This window comes from Mrakia frigida (assembly GCF_051309035.1).
Source record: "Mrakia frigida strain ATCC 22029 unplaced genomic scaffold BDY24scaffold_47, whole genome shotgun sequence".
Lineage (NCBI taxonomy): Eukaryota > Fungi > Basidiomycota > Tremellomycetes > Cystofilobasidiales > Mrakiaceae > Mrakia > Mrakia frigida.
In genome coordinates this window covers 98318-118953 of record NW_027481234.1, presented here as the reverse complement: position 1 = coordinate 118953, position 20636 = coordinate 98318, and the positions used below count along the sequence as shown (strand labels likewise).

The 20636-nt window shown below is 54.1% G+C and overlaps 5 protein-coding genes across 5 annotated transcripts; 3 read left to right on the top strand and 2 right to left on the bottom strand.

The window, feature by feature from the left end:
• Positions 1 to 114: 114 nt before the first annotated feature.
• BDY24DRAFT_419027 (WD40 repeat domain-containing protein) lies at positions 115 to 2790 on the top strand (the record flags this gene model as incomplete). Its single annotated transcript, XM_076643922.1, has 9 exons — positions 115 to 272; positions 372 to 408; positions 488 to 611; positions 692 to 1113; positions 1199 to 1348; positions 1419 to 2129; positions 2201 to 2379; positions 2468 to 2595; positions 2678 to 2790. 9 exons carry the CDS (start codon positions 115 to 117, stop codon positions 2788 to 2790), a joined length of 2022 nt encoding a protein of 673 aa, XP_076492477.1.
• A 180-nt stretch (positions 2791 to 2970) lies between these two features.
• BDY24DRAFT_223553 (uncharacterized protein) lies at positions 2971 to 9248 on the bottom strand. The gene is made up of 20 exons (XM_076636575.1): positions 9150 to 9248; positions 9010 to 9039; positions 8790 to 8868; positions 8643 to 8704; positions 8391 to 8574; positions 6708 to 8299; positions 6513 to 6625; positions 6409 to 6420; positions 5657 to 6331; positions 5414 to 5583; positions 5271 to 5345; positions 5007 to 5192; positions 4592 to 4927; positions 4367 to 4520; positions 4164 to 4301; positions 3799 to 4090; positions 3650 to 3720; positions 3431 to 3587; positions 3265 to 3356; positions 2971 to 3186 (listed from the first exon to the last, which is right to left on the bottom strand). The coding sequence occupies exons 1-20, from the start codon at positions 9172 to 9174 to the stop codon at positions 3067 to 3069; spliced, it is 4563 nt and encodes a 1520-aa protein (XP_076492476.1). The 5' UTR covers positions 9175 to 9248; the 3' UTR covers positions 2971 to 3066.
• Positions 9249 to 11474: 2226 nt separating this feature from the next.
• On the bottom strand, positions 11475 to 15349 carry EMP65 (Emp65p). Its single transcript, XM_076642418.1, has 17 exons — positions 15021 to 15349; positions 14278 to 14938; positions 14163 to 14209; positions 13947 to 14083; positions 13757 to 13870; positions 13631 to 13673; positions 13421 to 13562; positions 13230 to 13346; positions 13109 to 13157; positions 12881 to 13022; positions 12742 to 12797; positions 12663 to 12677; positions 12496 to 12589; positions 12205 to 12419; positions 11976 to 12120; positions 11694 to 11884; positions 11475 to 11616 (listed from the first exon to the last, which is right to left on the bottom strand). The coding sequence occupies exons 1-17, from the start codon at positions 15120 to 15122 to the stop codon at positions 11601 to 11603; spliced, it is 2286 nt and encodes a 761-aa protein (XP_076492475.1). The 5' UTR covers positions 15123 to 15349; the 3' UTR covers positions 11475 to 11600.
• Positions 15350 to 15395: 46 nt separating this feature from the next.
• On the top strand, positions 15396 to 16521 carry TRS20 (TRAPP subunit TRS20). Its single transcript, XM_076642417.1, has 5 exons — positions 15396 to 15466; positions 15531 to 15869; positions 15985 to 16046; positions 16173 to 16255; positions 16350 to 16521. The coding sequence occupies exons 1-5, from the start codon at positions 15438 to 15440 to the stop codon at positions 16440 to 16442; spliced, it is 606 nt and encodes a 201-aa protein (XP_076492474.1). The 5' UTR covers positions 15396 to 15437; the 3' UTR covers positions 16443 to 16521.
• Positions 16522 to 16666: 145 nt separating this feature from the next.
• BDY24DRAFT_437041 (uncharacterized protein) lies at positions 16667 to 20157 on the top strand. Its single transcript, XM_076644247.1, has 11 exons — positions 16667 to 17003; positions 17101 to 17363; positions 17472 to 17622; positions 17745 to 17863; positions 17933 to 18007; positions 18077 to 18178; positions 18243 to 18390; positions 18470 to 18621; positions 18697 to 18859; positions 18954 to 19211; positions 19295 to 20157. The coding sequence occupies exons 1-11, from the start codon at positions 16710 to 16712 to the stop codon at positions 20060 to 20062; spliced, it is 2493 nt and encodes an 830-aa protein (XP_076492473.1). The 5' UTR covers positions 16667 to 16709; the 3' UTR covers positions 20063 to 20157.
• Positions 20158 to 20636: the final 479 nt, after the last annotated feature.

The following is a 20636-nucleotide window of genomic DNA, read 5'->3' as shown; positions in this document are numbered from 1 at the left end:
GAGAACAGCGTCTACGAAGAAGCAGAAGGTTCGCTGCCGAACTGGTCAACGAGCTCACCTTTTCTCCCTTCCTCCCTTTCGAAACCAAACAGCTCTCTCTTGCCTTCGCCTCTCATGGATTTCGACGAGGAAGATCAACAAGTGGAAGAATCTTATCTCTTCAACGAGGAAGGGAATCAACTAATGGGGGATGAGAACGAGGGGGACGGGGAGGAGGATGGAGGAGAAGGAGAAGGGGAAGGAGGGTCGGACGAGGGAAGCGACGAGCCGAGGTTCGTTTTCACACCCGCCCTTGAGCTCTGCGACGATTTGGGAAGGTCTGGGGAGGTGTATAGGAGCTGACTGACCAATCGTTTTGATGGGAACTGCAGCTCAGCGTCGGATGATGAGGGATCGGATGGATCGGAGGTGAGCTTCGTCGTTTCCCTTCCTTCCTTCTTCTAGCTCATCCGTTCGTTCTGCCTCTTTCGGTGAATCGTTTTCACAGAACGACGATGAAGAAGATGATGACGACCTGATGGATGTAGACGTCTCGGTCGTAGGAAAAGAAGTGGATCCAGACTCGACGAGACGATCTTCAACTCGGCTCAACGGACGAGACGCTCGGATGGGTTTGTTTCGTTTTATCCCTCTCTTCCTCCTTTTGCTCCTTTTCTAACCCCCTTCTTTTTGCTGGATTTATGTTCTTCAGACTTCAAAGATCCCTCCCAACCTAATCTTACACCCTCCCTCCCACCCTCTCTCCAGCGACAACGACTCTTCTACCCAGCTCCCAACGCTCCCATCCCTCGAACCATCAACCTCAATCCTCTCATTTCCATCCCCATAGCCTCTCCCGTTCACGCTCTAGCGGCGTCTCTCTGCCTCTCCCACGTCCTCACGGGATCTCAGGATGGATACGTCAGGGATTTCGATACCTTCGCGTCTGCGAATGGAGGAAGGGACGGAAGGCCTGTTCTCAGCGCTGAAGGGATCAGAGGAGGAGTTTGTAGAGGTTGGTGGGCTAGTGATGGAAGAGCAGGGCTGGACAATGGAGTGGTGGAGAGTCGGAAGGAACCGGTATACTCGTTGGCTTGTCAGAGGGATGGTCTTTGGGGTTTGTCGGGCATTGGAGTGAGTTTTCGTCGCGACTTTCGTTTTTCCCTCTCGAGTTTTTACGCTTCGAACTGACTGAGTTTTTGCCTCTTCTTTCGTTCAGAACGGTTCAATCAATCTGTTCACCATCCGTCACGCTGTAGGAACGACTCATCACGTCCTTTCGGGAGGACACAAGAGCGCGGTCTCGTCGTTGGTGCTTGGAGAAAGAGAGGACCTTCTCTACTCTGGAAGCTGGGGTGGATCCTTGGTTGTTAGTAGACAAAGCTCTCTCATCTTCGTTCGTCTAGTTACCAACAAGCTCTCTTTTCTTCGGCCTACAGGAATGGGACCTCAATACAGGAAAGCAAATCCGGACCTTCCCTACCCAATCGTCCCAGATCTCTTCGATATCGTTACAACCTCCTCCCTCCGGACCCAACTCCACTCTCTCCTCGACTTCCGACTACAACATTTTCATTCGAGACCTCATCCTGCCCAGCACCACCTCCTCCGTCGACCCTCCCGACGCGACGTCCGAGCTCACCTCCCTTCCGTCCCTCACCAACGGCAACCACGAACCCAACGGAAAACTCGGAGCCGAACCTACTCCAAATTCATCTCGCCGTCTTTCCGACATGGACGCAGAAGGAGAAGACGATGATCTCACGTCCGCCGACGCAGAAGGAGAAAAGGAGGATCTCGTCGTCGATTCGAATCAACCTTCCCCTTCCACCAACTCGCCTCCCGCTCCTCACCCGGCTTTTCCTCCATCCCCTCCCACAACGAACGGCCAGCCACCCATCGATCCGGTGATCAACGGCGAACCCTCGGTCCCTCCTCCTCTTCCTTCCACAGCCAACGCGCCTGAACCTTCACGTCGCCCTTCCTACCCCTCCCTCTCGCCAGCTTCGTACGAGTCTTACTCGCAGGACGTCCTCCTCACATCGAGCATCGATGGGAATCTGCTGTTATGGGACCGGAGAGTGCCTCAGGCGAGTGGGAGTAAAGGAGTTGGATCGTTGAACTCGAACGCTTCTCCGTGGTGCATGTCCGTGAGTTGATCTCGTTGTCATCCTCGAGTTTTCGACTCTCAACGGCTGACCGCAATCTCGCTCTATTGTAGGCTTGCTTCTCTTCCAATGGAACTCAAGTTTACGCTGGTCGTCGAAACGGAACCGTCGAAGTTTGGGACGTCCGTCGGACATCGACCTCCGGAAACCTGTTTAAGACCCTGAAGAACCCGTCGGAATCAGGACCTGTTAGCAGCATAGTAGCTTTCCCTGACGGGAAGCATCTCGCTTGGTAAGTCCATCACGTCTCTCCTCTATCCTTTTCGTCGCTGCTTGAAACTGACCTTCCTGTCGGTTTCTTCGACTTTCGTTTATCTCAGTGCCTCAGCGGACGCGATCCGCTTATGGTCCACATCATTCGAGGAATCTGATGAGGTACCACGTCGGCATGGAATCCCACCTTGGAAGGTCGTAGCTGGTCATTCGGGAGGAAGAGTTTCGTCGATGAGTGGGTTTCCGTCTCCCTTCCGTCTCTTCCTTCTTACCTTCTGAACTGACGCGTTTCCTTCCTTCCTTCCTTTCCTTTCCAGTCGTCGACCCACTCTCCAGGTTCCTCATCACTGCCTCAGGAAACCGAGGTTGGGGACCTCAACCCGAATCTTCGTCGGTCGTTATGTTCCACCGCGTCGAGTCCATCTTCTGAAACCCCTCTCCCTTCTTCATGAGCTGTGCTCGAGAGTGTCTCTTTTCTCGTCACAAAAGAGAGAGGAGGTCGGGTGGTGTTCATCGATAACGAGATGGTTGAAAGGGAGGGTCGTAGAGAGAGGCGGACGAGGAACAAGAAAGGGTAACGGTGAGACGACAATGCGAGGAGATTGAGGTGTAAAGCAAGAAACAAAACAAAAGACGAAGGAAGCGTGTGCGTGAGAAAGAAGACTTATGTAGAGGGAGAGGAGAAGACGAAGCAGAGAAGCAAAAGCTAGGCGAGATGATCGGGAGTGAACCCTTTCTTTTCTCCTGGCGCAGATTGAGCCGTCGTAGGACCTCGGGCGTCGAGGTTTCGAAGACGAAGCTCGACGAGGAACTCGCTTTCACGAAGCTGGAAAGGAGCGAAGGAAGAGGGACGTCGTCAGTGAGGAGGCATAGTCGGGAAAGGGGGAGGGAAGACTTGACTCACTTTGACGCGCCAGGCAGAGAGTTTTCGAAGCAGGAAGTGAAGGACGAGTGCGCTGATGGCACAAGCGGCAAGAACGGGGTAGACGAGTCGAACTGGTGTGAGGGAAAGGCAAAGGATGTGTCAGTCTCGAAGCGAAACGAGCCGATGAAGAACCGACGAAACTCACCATCGAGTGCTTTCCGTTCGGGTCGTCCGAAGAGAGGATGCAGAGTCATGACCGTGACGAAGGGGAAGACGACGAGCATGACGCAGAGTCCGAGGAGAGGTCCGATGATGTTGTCGGTGAGGGATTTGACTTGGAGTTGAGCGACCTGAACGAGGACCTGAGGAAGACGGAAACAAGTCAGCGGCGCGTCTTGAAAGGTCAAGTAAGAAACGGACGAACTCGATCGAGAGCTCGATTGAACATGCTCGGAGGAAGGAATCGGCGTGTGGACCAGAGAATGTGCATCCAGACTGCAAAAACGGAAGGAAGGAAGGATCAGTCATCGGCATCGAGACGCGTCGAAAAGCAAGGAGAACGACGTGACTCACGTAGGCCTAGCGACCAAAGTTCCCAGACAAAGAGAACGGAAGGTTCCGAGAAGGTGAGTCCGCTCTTCATCGGCGAGATGAGGTAGAGTTCGAAGACGAAGGAGAGAGCAAGGGGAAGGACGAGTCCGAACGCGGTTGCGAGGTAGGCGATGTTGGCTCCCCAAAGAATGTTGCGTTTGATTCGACCGAGCAGACTCGTCTTTCGAACCCTCTCAGCCTGTCCCCATCTCCTGATTTTTCGAAGAAGAGATCGAGAGGCAAGGAAGTTGCAGAGGGCGATGGTTCCACCGGCCTGAGAAAGAGAGAAGGAAAGGATCAGTTCCAGATCGATTTCGACGCGTTGTGGGCAGAACTTGCAGACTCACAGCAAACGAGTAACCGTCGTGCACCTCCTTCTCGAGGAGAACTGAGAAGAAGAACCGTCCGATGGCGAGGGGAACCGACAGCGATGCTCCGACGAGAACGACGAGGGAGACCCAAAGCGAGAAGAGAAGAACGAGGACCTGCGAGACAGAAGATGGGTCAGATGGAGGAAGAGCTTTCTTGTGAGAAAATAAGTGGGACTCACTCGGTTCCTGATGTAGGGAGGTAGATACACGACGCAGAAGTCTTCCAAGGGGTTCCTTCCATCCCCAAGCGTCTTCTTGTTCTGAGCGACGAGTAGTTCGAGTTCCGTCGAGTCGATAGGAGAGTGCTGTCGATCCACGAGAACAAATACTCGACTGAAGAGAGGAAGATATATCAGTGAAGCTCGACTCGGAGAGTTTCAGCAGCCACCAAGAGAAGGACGAACCGATTCGCCGTCATTGCAAGAGTATCTGAGTTCGGCACCCTCACAAGTCCTCCGACTCCTCTCATCGTGTCCTTTGCGGTGTATCGACCGAGGAAGGCGACGACCTTGTCGAGAGCGAGACGAACGGGGGTGTCTGCTTCCGCTTCCGTCGTGAAGTCTGCTTCGGTGACGGGAGGACCGAAGAAGTAGCTGCTCAGTCGAAGGGCGTCGACCGAAAGGGACCACCACTTCTCGAGGACCTTCCTGAATCGGCGATGAGGCCGAAGGATCTTGATAGCGGGTGGGGCGACGAAGTGAAGGATGAGGAGATCGATGGGGATTTGAGAGATTGGTTGACTGAGACGGACGCGACGAGAGAACAAGTCAGGAGGAAGGTTTCGAGAGAGCGAAGGGGAAAAGAGGACTCGAAACTCACCTCGGTTTCCAGAGAAGAGGAAGGACTCCTGGTAGGATCCATCGGATGGCGTTGAGAGTGAGGCCGACGGAGACGAAGATGACTGAGAAGTACATCACAGCGCTGGCTCCCAACTTGTGCAGCTGAGTGAATGTTCCTCGTTCGATGATTTCTCGGACGGGTTGGAAGGTTGGGTCTTGAGGATCTCTGTTGAAGGGCAGAAGACGAAAAAGACATCAAGTTGAGAAGGGGAGACTCGAAGTCGAAGAAGCTGAGACGACGAACCGGACGAAGAAGAAGGTTCCGCGCCTCAACTGCTTCCTCCCGTGAGACAGCATCGACGCGAACCCGAACATGAATCTGGATTTGAATGGGAAAGAGTTCAGTCGACGTCTGGGACTTTCGATCTACTCGAAACGAGAACTCACAAAGTCCCGCCGACCCAGTGAAGGAACATGGAAATGAACGGTGCTCGAGCCTGGAACGCTGCTCGGGCGAGTCCCGTCTTCTCTTGGAAGAGAGGAAGCAGGCAAAAGTCGAGGAGGATCCCACATCCAAGAGGGAAGACGACGAGTTCGATTCCCATGAAGAAGGCGAGCTGCAGGATAGGAGAAGGGGGCGGCGATCAGCTTTTGAGTCTTTCGGGAAGAGAGCAAGAAGAAAGGACGAACCTTGACGACGATAGCGTTCTGCTTGAAGACGTCCTTGACCGTCTTCGACCAACCTCTTGTATCCGACGACGTTCCGAACCAGAGCAGAAGAGCTAACATGACCGTAGAGTATCCAACCCAGGTGGCGAAGAAACGATCCGAGGGAGTGTCTCCTTGAGCGAGGGAAGCGAAACCCACCGACGTGACCTTCCCGTCGGCGACCATCTTGACGTAGTCGAAGGCGTCCCTCGAAGCCGTTCCGAGAAGAGCGAAGAGGTCTCCTACATCTTCTCCCAGAGAAGTAACCGTAGAGGCGATGGTCTCGAAAATGGGAGCCTTATTGACGATCGAGGCCCAGGTCTGCGACGACGAAGAAGACGCGACGTCCTTCGATCCTGATCCGAGGACGCGTCCGATTCCTTCCTCAACGAAGGCGAATCCGACAAGGAGCTGCTCTTGAGCGCTGCTAACGAACGAGCTGAGTGAGGAGGGCTCGATGAGGGTGTCGGGGGAAGGAATGGATTTGGGCGGGAGGAGACTATGAACGAATTCGATGACGGGAAGGAGGGCAGCGTCGAGAGGTGGGAGGAGGTATCGGGATCCGAGAGTGTGGCCAATCTTGAGTATGGGATCGGTGACGAATCGAACGGCGAGAACGGGGAGACGGAAGGCGCAGACGACGTCGAGGAGATTGATCTGGAGAAGAAGAAGAGAGCGGGCTCGCGTCAACATTCTCTTCGTTTGCATCGAAAGCAAGCGAGATGCAGACTCACGAGAAGAAGAGTCTGCGAAGAGGGATGATAAGCAGGTCAGCGTAAAGAAAGAACGATAAATCTACACACAAGAGGGCAGCGACGCAGAGGAAGGAGGAGCTCACCTTTCCGAGGGTGAAGGGAATGAAGATTGTGCAGGCAACACAGATCGAGAGGATGAGGGTCATGAGAGCCGAATTCTGAAGAAGCTGCAAGATAGGACCTCGGAGACCGATGGCTGCCCAAAGCGAAAAAGGAGGGGATGTCAGGTCGAAGCGCGTCGAGGATTCTCCTGGAGCTGCTGACAAGCGAAAACGGACCTTCCAAGATTCCCTCGAGATCCTCCTCCATCATCCGATCGTTCTGAGCCTCCATCTCATCGTCCCTCAGCCCATCCTCCTCGTCGTCTTCTTCCATCCTCTGCCTCTCCGCCGCCTCCAACTCGGCCCTCCTCCCTCGAGGTTCGACCAGCAGAGGAGGAAGGTCGAAAGGATCCTCTTCGTCGTCTTCTCCGTTTCCTTCTCCCTCTCCCTCATCTTCATCGTCGTCGTCTTCCTCTCCAACATCTCGAGGAACGTCCAAAGGTGCTCGTCGAACCTCGTTGGGCCGCAGCTGCTCGAGGCGACGACGAAACTGGGCTTGTTCCTCCTCGTTCAAGGGTGCTCGCACGACGGGGAAGAATATTGGACGAGGGTTGTCTTCTGGATTTGGATTTGGTCGTGGGTGGTTCGTAGATGAGGACTCGAGGGTCGGAGAGAGAGGCGGTGGAGGTGGGAAGTCGAGAGGACGCGACGAGTTACTGGGTCCTCCGGAGAAGGAGAAAGGGCGTGAGTGTTCGTCAAAGGGACTGGGAGAAGGGAGAGGTGGCAGAGGTATAGACGACGGGGATGGAGGAGTGGATCGGAAGGTGAAGGGGGAGGTGGGAGGAACGTTGAAGGGTCGACCGTCGAAGGAAGTAGAGTCCAGGATTTCGTCCTCTGGTTCCTTCGGGAACGAATCCTCCGTGTAGTAGCTTGGAGCTCTAGAGCGTTCGAGATCTGGAAGCGACTCGTTCTCCGAGGTGGGCGAAGCTTGACGGCGAGGGCGGCTTCGAGCGTGAGAGGAGGAAGACGAGGGGACCGGTTGGCCGTTCTCGGTGGGTTTGGGAGGGAGAGGTTCGAACTTGGTGATGGGAGACGAATCCGTGGAGGAGTTGGAGGATCCAGCTCGATACCGTTTTCGGAGTCGGCGATGCTTGAGAGCTTGAGGTGAGAGGCTGCTGGGAATTCGTTCGACGATCCGTTCGTTTTCCTCCGTGCGCTCCTCTCTGTCCGACGCTGGACCTGGAGACGCTCCGAAGTACTTCTCCCTCGCTCGTCTAAGAGCCTCTCGATCTGTTGGCTCCTGGTCGATCTCCTCCTCGGTGGTCTCCTCCTGTTCCTCCTCCTCCTCCTCCCCGTCCTTCCCAACAGCGACCGGAACCTGCTCGACGGCAACGGGGAAGTCGACCTGAACTCGTCCTCGGACTGGATCGACGTTCGGCATCGCTGCGAGTCGATCTGCTGGACCTCCTGCGAGTTCGTCTTCCTCGTCCTCGTTCCTCGCTGGTGCTTGAAGCGTCCACTCTCGAAGGAGGAATCCTGCCAGGAAGGTGATGACGATGGAAGCGGTGAGGATCTGCCCTTCGAAGGTGTCTTTGGCGACGGTCATGATGAGGGAGTGGGAGAAGAAGCTGAGATGGTTTTGGGGGGTAGTGGAAGGGATGAAGAACTTTGAGGCGGTCGAGTTGGAGGAGGAGTTGGTGAGGGAATCGGTGAGGTTGGAGAGAGCCTCGACGATGAGCTCGGTAGTGTTGGAAGAGGATGAGTCGGAGGAGTTTAGAGACGAGAGGGGAGATTGAGGAGATCCGCCTTGTCCAGACATCGTCCAGGCTCTGCAAGAGGAAGGGAAGAAAAACAAGAGCCTCGTCAGATGAGCTCGATTTTGTGAGCTCCTCCTCTCCTCCCTGCTCGAGAAGCACTCACAGTCCATTCCCCATGACGAAGTAAAGCCTGAACGCCCATATGGTAAGCCATGGAACGATCCCAAGCCATGTGATCCCGACCAAGCAGGATCTTAGGACGAGAAGGAGGAGTTTGAACGCTTGTCGGAGGAGTCGAGAGGCGAAGAGGAGGGGCGGAAGCTGGGTGGGCATCGCGGGATCGTAGACTGAAGAAGAAGCATTCAAGGTTAGCTCTCTGGAAGTTTGTAAGACGATGAACAAGGGTAGGACTGACCTCTGGTGAACGAGAAAGAATGTCCGCAGAGCTCGCAATACTTCCGTCGTGAAGATTGAAGCCTTCCGATGGGGAGAAGGGAGGAGAGAGGGAGGTCAGCTCGATGATTCTCTCGAAGCATCCCACAGAAGACAAAGAAGAATTCACCATGTCAACAGACAGTCCTGATGAACGAATCTAATGGATCCCGAACATTTACAAGGGTGAAAGAGAGGTTGCCCAGGTTCTAGAAGGAGGGAAGACAGGGAGGAGTCAGCGAAGGGAGGGAGGAGGAGAGGTCAGCTCACCACAGCTCTCGGCTCGACGATAGAGCTTCGCTAGCAGATCCTCCGACCCGACGATGAGAAGATAGAGAGAGTTTACGAACCTGGTCCCGAACGACAGACTCGACATACATCTGAAACGAGAAAGAGGGAGAAAGAGGGAGAAAGAGGGAGGGAAGGAAGGAGGAAGAGGTCAGCTCCAAGGATGGGTGGCGGCACCACGAGAGCTCTTTCATCTGCTTACCTTCCTCCTCTTCTTGATGGTCCATGTTGAGGATCTCCTCTCCTATGAGGTCTGCGAGCGATGAGGAAGGGGAGTGAGTTTGGGAGGTGGGTGGGTGATGGTTGGGAGGAAGGGGGAGGGAAGGGAGGAGCGATCGAAGTCAGCTCGAACGATTATCCTCCCCCTTCCTCTTTTCTGAATTTCGTTGAGTCAAAGCGAAGTCTACGGTTCTTTCTCTGAGACTGTCGAGTATAGCTGCTCGACTTCGAAAGATTCTGCTCAAAATTTAAAGGGTCGCGTGCCGTCTCGAACTCGAGTCGACCTCGTCTCCGACGTCTCCCCCTAGGACGCTGATTCTTCTCTTCGGATCCTCAACCGAGCAAAACCTACGCATCTCATGATTCTCCTCTTTTCTTCACCGCATAAACTAAGTGAAGCTGAGCGAACCCTCCCTTCCCTTCCTCGCACTCCCTGATCCTCTCCAACTCCGCGACGCACCCTTCTTCCCTCTTTCTCGACTGTTCCTCAGAGAATCCTGCTCGCATGAGGAACCAGCTAGCGTGGGAGAAGACGTGATGACAATTTTTCCAGCCAATCTCGCCCAGGAGGTCAGCCTCAGCATCTGAAAAAGGACGGAGATCAAGACGCGTCGTGAGGTACGATCTTGCGATCTCCCCCAAAGAAGGGACAGCAGCGATATCATAGCTTTTGACTCACCAGTGTGCCTGTTTTCGACTTGACCAGCGATCAGGTCCTCCTCGACCAGCTCGAAGGCTTGAGTGGCGAGAACGACGGGACGGAAACGGTAACTCTTTTTCGAGAGCTTCGAAGTTGGCTCCCTGATCCTCCAGAAAGCGCCTACAAGATTCGAATCAGCGTATGGCTTGAAAGCTTAAATAGGATGGGGCTCACTCTTCCTCAGAAAAGCTTCCATGAACGGGAACTCTCTTTGAAGCGGACGACCGTCGTCCAACCCAGCACCAGTCTGACGCATCGAAGTCAAGAAGAACAGCGTGAGTTCGTGCGAGAGAACGAAGACGTCGACAACTAAGTTTTTCCAAAGTGCTACTGACGCTGTGTTTGTCGAGACAGAAATACACTCCGCCGGGTTTGAGGCAGCGAGCGATTGCGGCAACGAGGATCTCGAAACTCCAGTCGTCGCTGAGAAAGGGGCAGATATAGGCGTGATGAATGACCTAGAGTAGAAGAAAGAGGCATCAATAGAGTTTCAGAAGGTGTGGTGGGAAGGCGTGGGACTCACGTCGAAGAAATCGTCGGGACTGATGAAACGAAAGACCCACGGTCGCGTCGTCAAAGAAAGAAGTCGCTTCAACTTCAACGGAGAACTCACTAGGGAAGACGTTCGGAGCAGTCGTAGACTGTGGAGATTCAGAATCAGTGCCGGTTCTCAACCTACGAAGATACTGAGAGTCAGCAGGACCTACGCTCGCCTAATATGTTTGGAGGTAGGAACCTGTCGAACAAACGCGTCGAGAGGTCAACTCGAGTTCGTTTCTCTTCCATTATGGGATCTAAAACCTCACGCACTCGGAAAATATGGGCTGAGTGTCTACTCCACGACCCTCTGATAGCGGGAACCTGTCTCCCATTCCACACAACCAATCCGCTGGAGACGCGAGACGAAGGCTTGGAAAAGTCAGCTTCGAGCCAGCAACCATCCCTCCCCTCTCTTGCACCTCATCTACCTTCAAGTTCAAGCTCACCTTTCCTCCCACAACCAACATCCAAGAACCTCGAACCCTTCTTCGAAAGCAGATCCTCAATCCTCGAAGCGACCTGGAGGGGATAGAGACCTCGACTCGATCCGTTTTTGCCGAGGTAAGTCGTCTTCCATTCCGTCCAAAGCTCTTCGTGTCGGAGGTGCCACTCATCTGCTGGCCATCTGATGGAGAGAGAACGAAAGAAGAGGTGGAAACGGTGATGGAATGAGGCCCGGAGAGACTCAAAAAGCAGAGGTCACAACGCAGGTCAAAGTAGAACGAACTGGTAGGAATCGTTCGAGTTCTGAACAGGTCGACCTGAAGAGACCCCGAAAGTACAGCAATCTAGTATCAGAACCCACAGGAAAGTCGAGAAAGTCTCAACCACGTTCAGCTCACCGTGCTCCTGCCTGAACCAAACATCTGCCAGCGAAGGGGTGAAGATCGTTGTCGAGTCTCTTTCGTCCATCATCTCGTCTCCTCCAACTTCTGAGCAATGGTGAAAAGGCATGACTTCGTCGAAGGTTCTATGAGGTGGGTGATGGTTGAGGAAGGAGAAGGAAGGAAGGACGCAGGACTTCTTTTCGTCCCTCCGACTCTTTTCAGGAGTCTTCAACTCCCTCCGACGGCTAGCGCTTGGACCTGCCAGAACGGCTTACGTACAAGCCTGGGCCAGGCCCACAGGAAGGTTTTGCAGCAGGAAGAGCAACGAAACATAGGATCTGCGAGATCGAAGCCCAGGATAGATAGCTCAAAAGATACGTTTCCTAGAAAAGAGAGAGAAAGAAATGGAGGACGCGGTCAGCAATCTCGAACGAACACGAAGGAAAAGAAAGAGACTCACACCATCGTCCATCTCGACACCTCCTCTATCGTCAACTTCTTCTTCTTTCCCTTCTTCCCCTTCGCGTTCCCATCCGGCTGCTGCTGCTGCAGAACCTCCTCCTCCCCTCCTCTTCCACTCCGAATCTCGTCCAGAACCCTCATGTCGTCTCGATCTCGATCCAGCAGGGCAGTGAGGCGTTTGTTGTATTGCTGAGAAAGCGAAAAAGAAGGCGGGAGCTAGGTCAGTGTGGTTCGAGATGAGCAGCGGAGGAGGAAGCTGTTTCGAGGAGACCGAACTCACCCTCTCGTCCTCTCCTTCTCCCAACGGAGCCCTCTCGAAATCGTTGATCTCGTCGTCCTCCTCCCTCCTCGCATCCATCCCAACAAACCTCCTCGAAGCGAAGTTGAGGATACTGATTCCGAGGGCGATTTTGATGGCGACCAAGCTAAACAGCGAAAGGGACAAGACGCGTCGGGTCAGCGTCTTCTTCTCGTTCGGACGAGAGAGAAAAGGGATGGGAAAGACTCACCAAGCCCAGCAAGCCAGTCCACCCAACCAGATCAGCACCCACTTCACGTTCTCGCTCATCCAAACGTCTCCTTCCGCGTCGACGTCGATCCCTTCAACTCGACGGGAAGCCATCCCAACGGCTTGCATGGCGACTCGAATGACGAGGCAGGCGAGAGGGAGAGCGGCGAATCCGAGACGGCGAGAGACTAGAGGGGATTGATCGGCGAAGACGTGCTGTGGAAAAAAAAAAAGCAGTGTGAGCGTCAGGTTGGAGGGAGAGAGAAGAAAAGGAGGGAGAGACGAAACGAACCTTCTTCTTCGTTGGAACTCCCCGGGCCCCAGCGGTAACGAGATCTCGGCAGAGGACGTCGGTGAATCGTTCGTAAACTGAGGAGCGGATGTGGCTGAAGAATAAAATGGGATACGGTCAGCGATGAGAGGAGGGAAGGCAAGAAGGAGGTGGAGACGCGTGCGTACTTGAACTTGGTAATGCTGTTTGAACGAAGAGGGACTCAGATGAGTGATCAGATGAGAACAGAGTAGAAGATCAACTCACTAAGCGTGCTTGACCCAATCCACAGCCATCTCCGACCCAAGAACGATCATCGCAGGCTGAGCAAGACGCGATGAACCGAGAAAGCGTCAGCATCGTGCTTTTCAGCAGGATCTCGAGCAAGCAGAAACTAGTGACTCACCGACAAGATTGTCTCTACATTCCCCTTTCCCTTGATGAAGCTCTTGGGGAGGAAAGCAAAGTCCGAGCCGCTCATCTCGATGAGGTTTCGAACGGCGATGACGGTGAGCATCAGCGAGAGCTGGAACCGTTCGACGATGTCGCTGCATAGGCGATCGCAAGACGGAGTATCGGTTCAGTTTCGAAGGGGATGAGAAAGGCAAGAGAGGGAGAGGGACAAAGGACGAACGCGCAAGCGATCTGGAAGAGGTTTTCCTTCTCGAATTTCTTGAAGACGGCTGAAGAGACGTTCAAGAAGGCTCGGTCAGTCAAGTCTCAAACAACAAGTAAGGAAAGAGCGATACACTTACATCCTTTGATCTCAGCGAACTGATTCGAGACGAGCAAGGTCAAGAGAGCGTAGTCGTACGAGTTGACGGCGACGTTCAACGAGATGAGTTGGTAGAGGAGGACCAAGGCGTGGACGACTGGAGAGGGGAAGAACAGTCAGTTACACATTCTTCGAAGTCACTCACTGAAGAAGGAAGGAAGAGAGACTCACCGACGTAAACGAGATTGAGGAAGAAGAAGACGGCGGGTCGGAAGTGAGGTTGAGATCCGTTCTGGCGACGAGAGAGCGTTTCCCTAGCGAAGAGGGAGTCGAGGAGATCTTGACCGAAGGCACAGCAAAGCCGGTCTGCTATCTGTGGGAGGAAGGAGGAAGTTTGAGGGGTGGTCGAGATGGAGGGAGAGAGGAGAAGGAGGGACGAACCTCGAAGGCGTTAAAAATCACGACGAGCTTGATCGAGTCCTGTCTGGTGAATCGGTGAAAGATGCGACAGTATGCAAAGTCAGCGGTATGAGAGTAAAGAAGGAAGCGGGGAGGAGAGCGACGAACCCTCGAATCGAATGATACATGTAACTCGCGTCTGTGCAAGTGATCAAGATCGCACAGGAAAACAGCAGCAGCGAGAACTTGAGCATGTCGATCTTCTGAGAAGGTGCTATGCGTCTGTGAACAAACCGCCGAGAAGATAAATCAGCACGAGTCAACCCGTGGAGGACCGAAGCGGGAGGGCTCAACTCACTTCCGAGTCGCCTTGTAAAACTTCGAGACCCAGTAGTTCCGACCGAGAACGAAGAAAGCGATCAAGGCTCGAAGAGGAAGGATGGTGAAGACGTAGAGGAAAGAGTCGAGGCAGACGAGTGACCCGAAGAGGACGAGCTGGAGGGAGGGAGAAAGGAGGACGCGTCGAGTGAGTTCGAGCAGTCAAGACGGACGCGCTTGGAAAGGGTGAACTGACCTTTTCGATGGCCAAAGGGACTTGTAAGAAGTTTGAGACTCGCTCCCCTGTATAATAAGAGATTTATCAGCTGCTGCTCGAAGCAACAGATACTTTCAAGCAAGACCGAACTCACACTTCATCTCCTGATGCGAATCAAAGTCGTTCGCCCAGATCTCCTCCTGCAGATACTCCCAGAACGTGCTCGGCGATCTGATCTCCTCCTCCGCATCCACCCAAGTTTCCTGATCCTTCAAGTTTGTCGTTTGAGGTAATCTCGTCCCTTCGCTGCCTCCAAACTTCCTCCTCAGCGTCTCGAGGTCAAGTTCGGGCGAGTCGAGACTCAAGAACGCTCTCGTCGGACTGGGAGGTAAGGACGAGTAGGCTGCTGGAGGACGATGACGACGTCTGACTCCTCCTCCTGCTCTTGATGATCTTGAAGAGGAGGAAGTGGAGGAGGAGGTGGGTGAGGAAGGGGAAGGACGAGAGAAGGCTGAGGGGAGAGGAAAGGAGGAAGAGGGTGGGATGAAGGATGGGGATTGCTCGAAGGAGGAGTAGGCTGAGGCGAAGGAGGCTCGGTGGCCCAAGACGTGTGGATAGGAGGATGGTGTTTGAGCTGGAGAAGATGTGGTGGAGTAGGTCGAGGGAGTGAACGAGCTTGATGGGATTGGGATGTGAAGAGGAGTGGGAGGGAGGGCCTGTTGGGGCAGGAACGGAGAGCTCAAAGAAGGAGAGTTTCGTAGAGATGGGAAAGATTGTGGAGGTGGAGATGGGGTGGGAGATGGGTAAGATCGGACCTTAGAAAGAGAATAGCGAGAAGGGGAGGAGATGGTGAGCTTAAAGTGAGAAGGGAGAGAGGGAAGGAAGCGTCGAGCTGACCTTGTTTGTTGATGGACTTCCTTGAGGGATCAAAAGCGAGTCGGTTCCGAAACTGGACAGGCGACGATCCATCTTGGGCTTGTTGCTGTTGGGACTGGCCATCGCTGGACGCTAATCCTGCTTGCTGAAGCTCTGAGGAGGAGGGATGATGGAGAGACGGAGGAGCGCGACGAGGGAAGTCGAGGGCCAGAGGATCCGCTGATGGATGAGCAGCTCCAGCTCAAGTGGGAATCGGTCTTCCTGTAACGAGTAGATGATAAGGTGGAGTGGCAGTTCTCGGAACCCTGAAAGCTGAAGGTTTTTCGTTGGGAGGTCGTGACGGTTTGAAGCCCGACGAAGCTCACCTTCGAAGCTTCGACTTCCAGCTTTCGACCTCTTTCCTCCTCCATCCACGACCTCACTTCGTCCTCCCAAAACATGTCGTCCTTCTATCTCGTTCTCGTAGGGTAAGCCCACGCTCTTCCTCAAACCCTACAAGCAGTTCCTGACCCCCTCTTTCTTCTTCTGCAGCCCTCTCGATAATCCCCTCTCTGAACACACCTTCCCTTCTTCTCGACCTCAGTCCCTCCCAGCTCAATCCAACTCCTCCCTCGCCTCTTCCCCAGCCACAACGCCTTCCTCTTCCTCAGCGACCTTCCCTTCCTGGTCCTCAACACCTCAACCCTCAGCTTCGCCGCAGTACGCTTCCTCGTTCGGAGCGAACGCTGCTTCGATGGCGGGAGTCAAGCTCGGAGAGATGGATCGAAGGAAGGGAGGACCAGGAGGAGGCTACGACGTTGGGCATCTGAGACAGATGGTAGCTCATAGCAGTTTGGATCTGATAGAGGATGGAATGATCTCGGGGAATATGTGAGTTACACGCTGGAAGGAGGGATGTTGAGGAGGAGATGGGAAGGAAGCGAGGGGAGGGAGCGAGAGCTGACCGTCTCGTCGACTCTTCTTGTACCGTTCTTCCTTCTCATAGGTACCTCAAATCGATAGACAAGTTCAACGAGTGGACAGTATCAGCTTTCGTAGCTCCTTGCGGTACGTCTACCGCTCACTTTCTAGCTCTTCACGTCCTCCTCTCTTCCTCAAAGTCGTGCGAGCTCGAGCTCACCTTCCTCCTTCCTTCCCTCCCTCTCGTCTCGTCCCCTCCTCTTCCTCTCTCAGTCAAATTCGTCCTCCTTCACGAGGCCAGGAATGACGAGGGAATCCGTCTCTTCTTCCTCGACGTGTGGGAAGCTTATGTGAAGGTGCGACTTTCCCTCTTTCTTCACCTCTCTCGTCTCCGTCGCGTCGTCTTTTCGAAGCTCACCCGACTTTCCCTTCTCCATTCTTTCTGCTCAGATCCTTTTGAACCCCTTTCACACGCCCAATACACCCATCAAGGGACCTCTGTTCGATGGGAAGGTTCGAGCGTCGGCGAGGAAATATCTGTAGACGGAGAGAGGCTTTCGTTTCGGGCTTGTCTTCGCGACGTCGTTAGCAGAGACGAGCTCTGTAGAATTAGTAGATACCCTTCAGTCGTATATTGATAACCCTTATCACTCTTCTGAATCTTTCCGAGAAACAAGATAAAACCAACAAGAAGGAAGACAGAAGCAGCACAGACGAAGGATGAGCTTCGTCGGGGTCCTGGACTTCCTTCTCTCTCCTCCAACGTTCACCCACCCTTCTCCCAAGCTCAGCTTGCCCCTTCTTCTCGCCATGGACGCCTTACCCGGTCAATCTTCCCCACCAGCTGAGGCTGCTCGATCTATATCCCCAGCAAAACCACCAGGAGAAGCAGAAGCAGCAGGAGTAGCTCCGCCTTCCCCACCACCCTTCCTCCCTCCTTCTCCTCCCCCTGCTGCTCCCATCAAAACCGACCCTTCCCCTCCTCCAGCTCCAGCTCTACCACCTCCTCCTGCACATCTCGACTGGCCCTTCAACCATTCTGGACTCTTATGCTACTTCGACCCTTTCTCGCCTAAAGCAACAGCTCTCTACGAACTCCTCGAAGTGAGCTTCAAGCCGGGTGTTGAGCTCGCTCGACCTTCCTTCCCTCTTCCGTTTTCTCTCCTCTGACTCTGCCCTTTTCTTACCCCTCCCCTACCAGAGAAAAGCTCAAAAACATAACCTCCACTTCCCTTCCACTCCTCTCGCTGCCAACGCGACACATGTGGTCCTCGACCCTCGATGTGAGCTCAACACTTGCTTCCGAACGGGCCAGAATGGGTTCGTCGTGAGCCTCGATTGGGCAAAGGATTCGTTCTTCATGCAGGAGAGAGCGGACGAGGAGGCGTATAAGGTTCAGACGTTGGAGGAGGAGAAGGAGATGGAGGTGGACGACGAGGAGGAGGAGGAGGAGGAGGAGGAGAGGTGAGCTTCGAGGTTTCCTTCCTTCGACGTCCCTTTCCTGCTCTCCGTCGAGATCACCTTCTGACAGGACTCGAAATCTTCTCCTTTGGTTGTAATCGCTGCTATCAGTTCACAACTGTCCGGAAAGGACTACGTCGCCGGAGTGGTCTCGAAGAACGGCTGGAGGAAGGAGGAGGAGGAGCATCTCGCTCAGTTCCTGTCGATTCGTCCTCTGAAGGAGAAGAGGGATCCGAGCGTCTTCCAGAAGTATGCTAAGGAGGTGAGCTCTCTTTTCTATACTCCGTTCTGTTCGCTCTTCAATCGTTCTTAATCAGGAGGGAGCAGGACGTGGAGCTGATTGTTGGTGGGTCGTTTGTCGCGTTGGAACGGAATCGAATGCAGAATCCTCGAACGGCAACTGGGTACCAAGAGCATTATCGACTTCGAAAGCTCTTTTTGGAGAGGAGGGCACGCGAGATCCGAAGTGAGAGAGGAGATGTGGATGAGGTTGAGACTGAGGAGTGAGTTTATGTCCCTCGTTTTCTTCACGGACCCATCTTCCTCTTCCCTTCGCTAACTCTTGTGATTAGCGAGGACAAAGCTGCACAAGAGGCTCTTCGACGACAGGTCTTCGGTAGTGACAGTGATTCTGTTCCTGAGTCGGAGTAAGTTCTGGGTTGTCTCTGTCCGAGCTCGATTCAAGCTGACCTTCCTCGCTTTCCTTCCCTCATCAGCGAGGAGAAACCTCACGAGGAGTCTCAACCAGAGAACTCTGGGAACGATAGCGAATCAGAGTTCGATGAAACGTCAGAGGATGATGTGGGAGGGCCTTCTTCGTGAGTCTGCCTTCTCTTCGTCTGCTTTCGAAGCCTCGTTCCTGACCTCCCTTGACCTCTTCAGCAAAAAGAAGCGAGGAAGTCTACATCGAATCCCTCAGTCCTCCAACCAGGCCTCGTCCTACTCTTCAGAAGAGCGAGCGTATCTCATCAAGCTTCTGTCCAAGTTGCACTTAAGTCTATCGGCGGTGATCAATCAGTTTTCGAAAAAGGTCCGTTTCGACGCGACGCCATCTCGTTTTGTTTTTCTCTTCTTCGCTGATGACGGGCCTAATTTCGAATCGGCTGCAGTTCCCCGATCGAACGACGAGTGGAGCTCATCAACATTACTACTACTATCGAAGCTACTACGACAGGCAGTCGGGACGAGGGGGAGACGATGGGTCGGAGGAGGACGAGGAGGAGGAGGAGGAAAGTGGATCGGACGAGGAGGACGACGAGTCGTGAGTTTTCCCCTCTCTTTCTCCTCTTCCTTCTCAGGAGCCTTCATTCTCTTTTTTTCCGTACGATCTATCTAGGGATTCAAACGTCGCTTCTACCTCAGCGGTCCGGACACCTCGCTCCTCGTCGGGCTACAACCGAGTGCGATACACCGTCGAGGAGAACGATTACCTTCGTCGTCTGCTTCGAAAGGCTGGCGGTTCTTGGTCATCCGAGATCGCAGACAAGTTCTGTAAAGCCGTACGTCTTGCCTTTCTGTTTCCCTCTCCCGAAACGATTCGCGGATCTGACTTTTTTTCTTCCTTCGCCGCTTACCCGTTCGCTTTTCTTTCAGTACCCGAAACGAAACCCCATCGCCGTTCATCTGCACTACACCAGAAGGAAAGCTCAATTCGACAACGGAGAGGAAATCAATCCTAAGAAGCCTCGTCCCAGCTCGTCGGTCAAGCAGGAGGGGGAGAAGGCCAGCGCCGCTTTCGAGAAGGAAGGGAAGAAGCCCCGATGGTCTGTAGCCGAGGATCAGGAGCTAGCTGTCTTGATTGCTCAGACTCCAGGTCCGAAAGTCAATGCTTTCAGGAAGTTGCATGCCAAAGTGGGTCTCGCCTCGTTCTCGCAATCTCTCCCTCTCTGCCTGTCGAATCTAACCACCATCTCTCGGCCTCTTTCTTTTTTTAGCGTCCCTCGAGAACGGTCAGCAGCATCTCAGATCGATACAGGAAGAACTTCCCCTTGTTCAAGCAATTCGTCAAGGCGGTCCGGCAGGAGAACGGATCGACGTCGAACGGACGACGCGACGACGGATCGGATTCGGAGGACGATGAACCTCTGACTTCGACTTCGACCAAGTCCCACTATCAACGACGAGTCTCGGAACCTCAACCTGGTCCTTCGTCGTTGAAACGAGCTCGATACGAGGAAGGTCCCTCTTCGTCGTCGTCGAAGCAGCACAACGTCGGCGCTTCCTCCTCTTCCTCCCGTCCTCGTCACTCTTTCCCTTCCACGTCTTCCTCCTCCCAACACCACCATAACGCCGTTGCCTCAGGATCCAACTCCCACTCCCACTCCCGTCACAAACTACCTCCTTCCTCCTCCTCCTCCTCCGGCTCCGACCTCGAACCCGACTCCTTCCTCGCCATCGGAACCCGTCCCCAATCCTGCCCTCTCACCGCCCTCTTCTGCTTCTTCTGCGGATCCTACAAACACACCACCTTCTCTCCTCTTCCTCTCGCTGCCAAACGCCAGGAGGGAGGGGAGTGTGTGAGAGTGGCGGATCGAACGGCGTGTGCGTTCTGTAAAGCGTGGTACGAGAGGAGGATGGTGAAGGGAGAGAAGCTCGGTGAGGGTGTGAGGGAGATGGGAGAGTTGGAGAGGTTGGCTTGGGTGACGGAGAAGTTGGTAGAGAAGGGGTTGGCGTTGAGGAGGGAGGATGTGTTTGGGGAGTGAGGGAGGAGGGAGGAGAGGCTGGAGGCGAAGGGTCGGGTTTGGGAGTATGATTTTGTTTTGGGTATGCCTGTCCCCGATGAATGTGTTGCAGTTCGAAGCTCGAAGGGAAAGACAGAGAAAGGGGACAGGAGAGTCGCGACGCGTCGTGACTCACTTCGGTTTCGTCTTCCTCTCCTCGTCCTTCTCTCTGCTCTCGCTCTCGCTCAACGAGAAAAACAAATCCCTCGGACACTCATGCAGACTCGTACTTCGGAAGCAATTCAAATCTTCATCTTTACTTACCAAGACCACCTTGAGTGCTGCGATTAGTTAATCAGGGGAAGACTTCGCCCTTTCTTTCCTTCCTCCTCTCTTCTCTCCTCCAACGGCCAGCATCGATCCTTCTCCTCCCCTCCCTCCCTCCCTCCCCTCTCTCTCGGCTTCTCCCTCGGTCGACAGCCCTCCAGCCTCAGGAAGGTCTGGTCCCTCGCTCTCTCTACACAGGAAAATCCTCTTCGACAAAAGGAAGAAACGACCCTACTCGACCGACCCTGTTCATCAGCTCGCACCTCCTTCCCTTTCTTCAACACTCTTT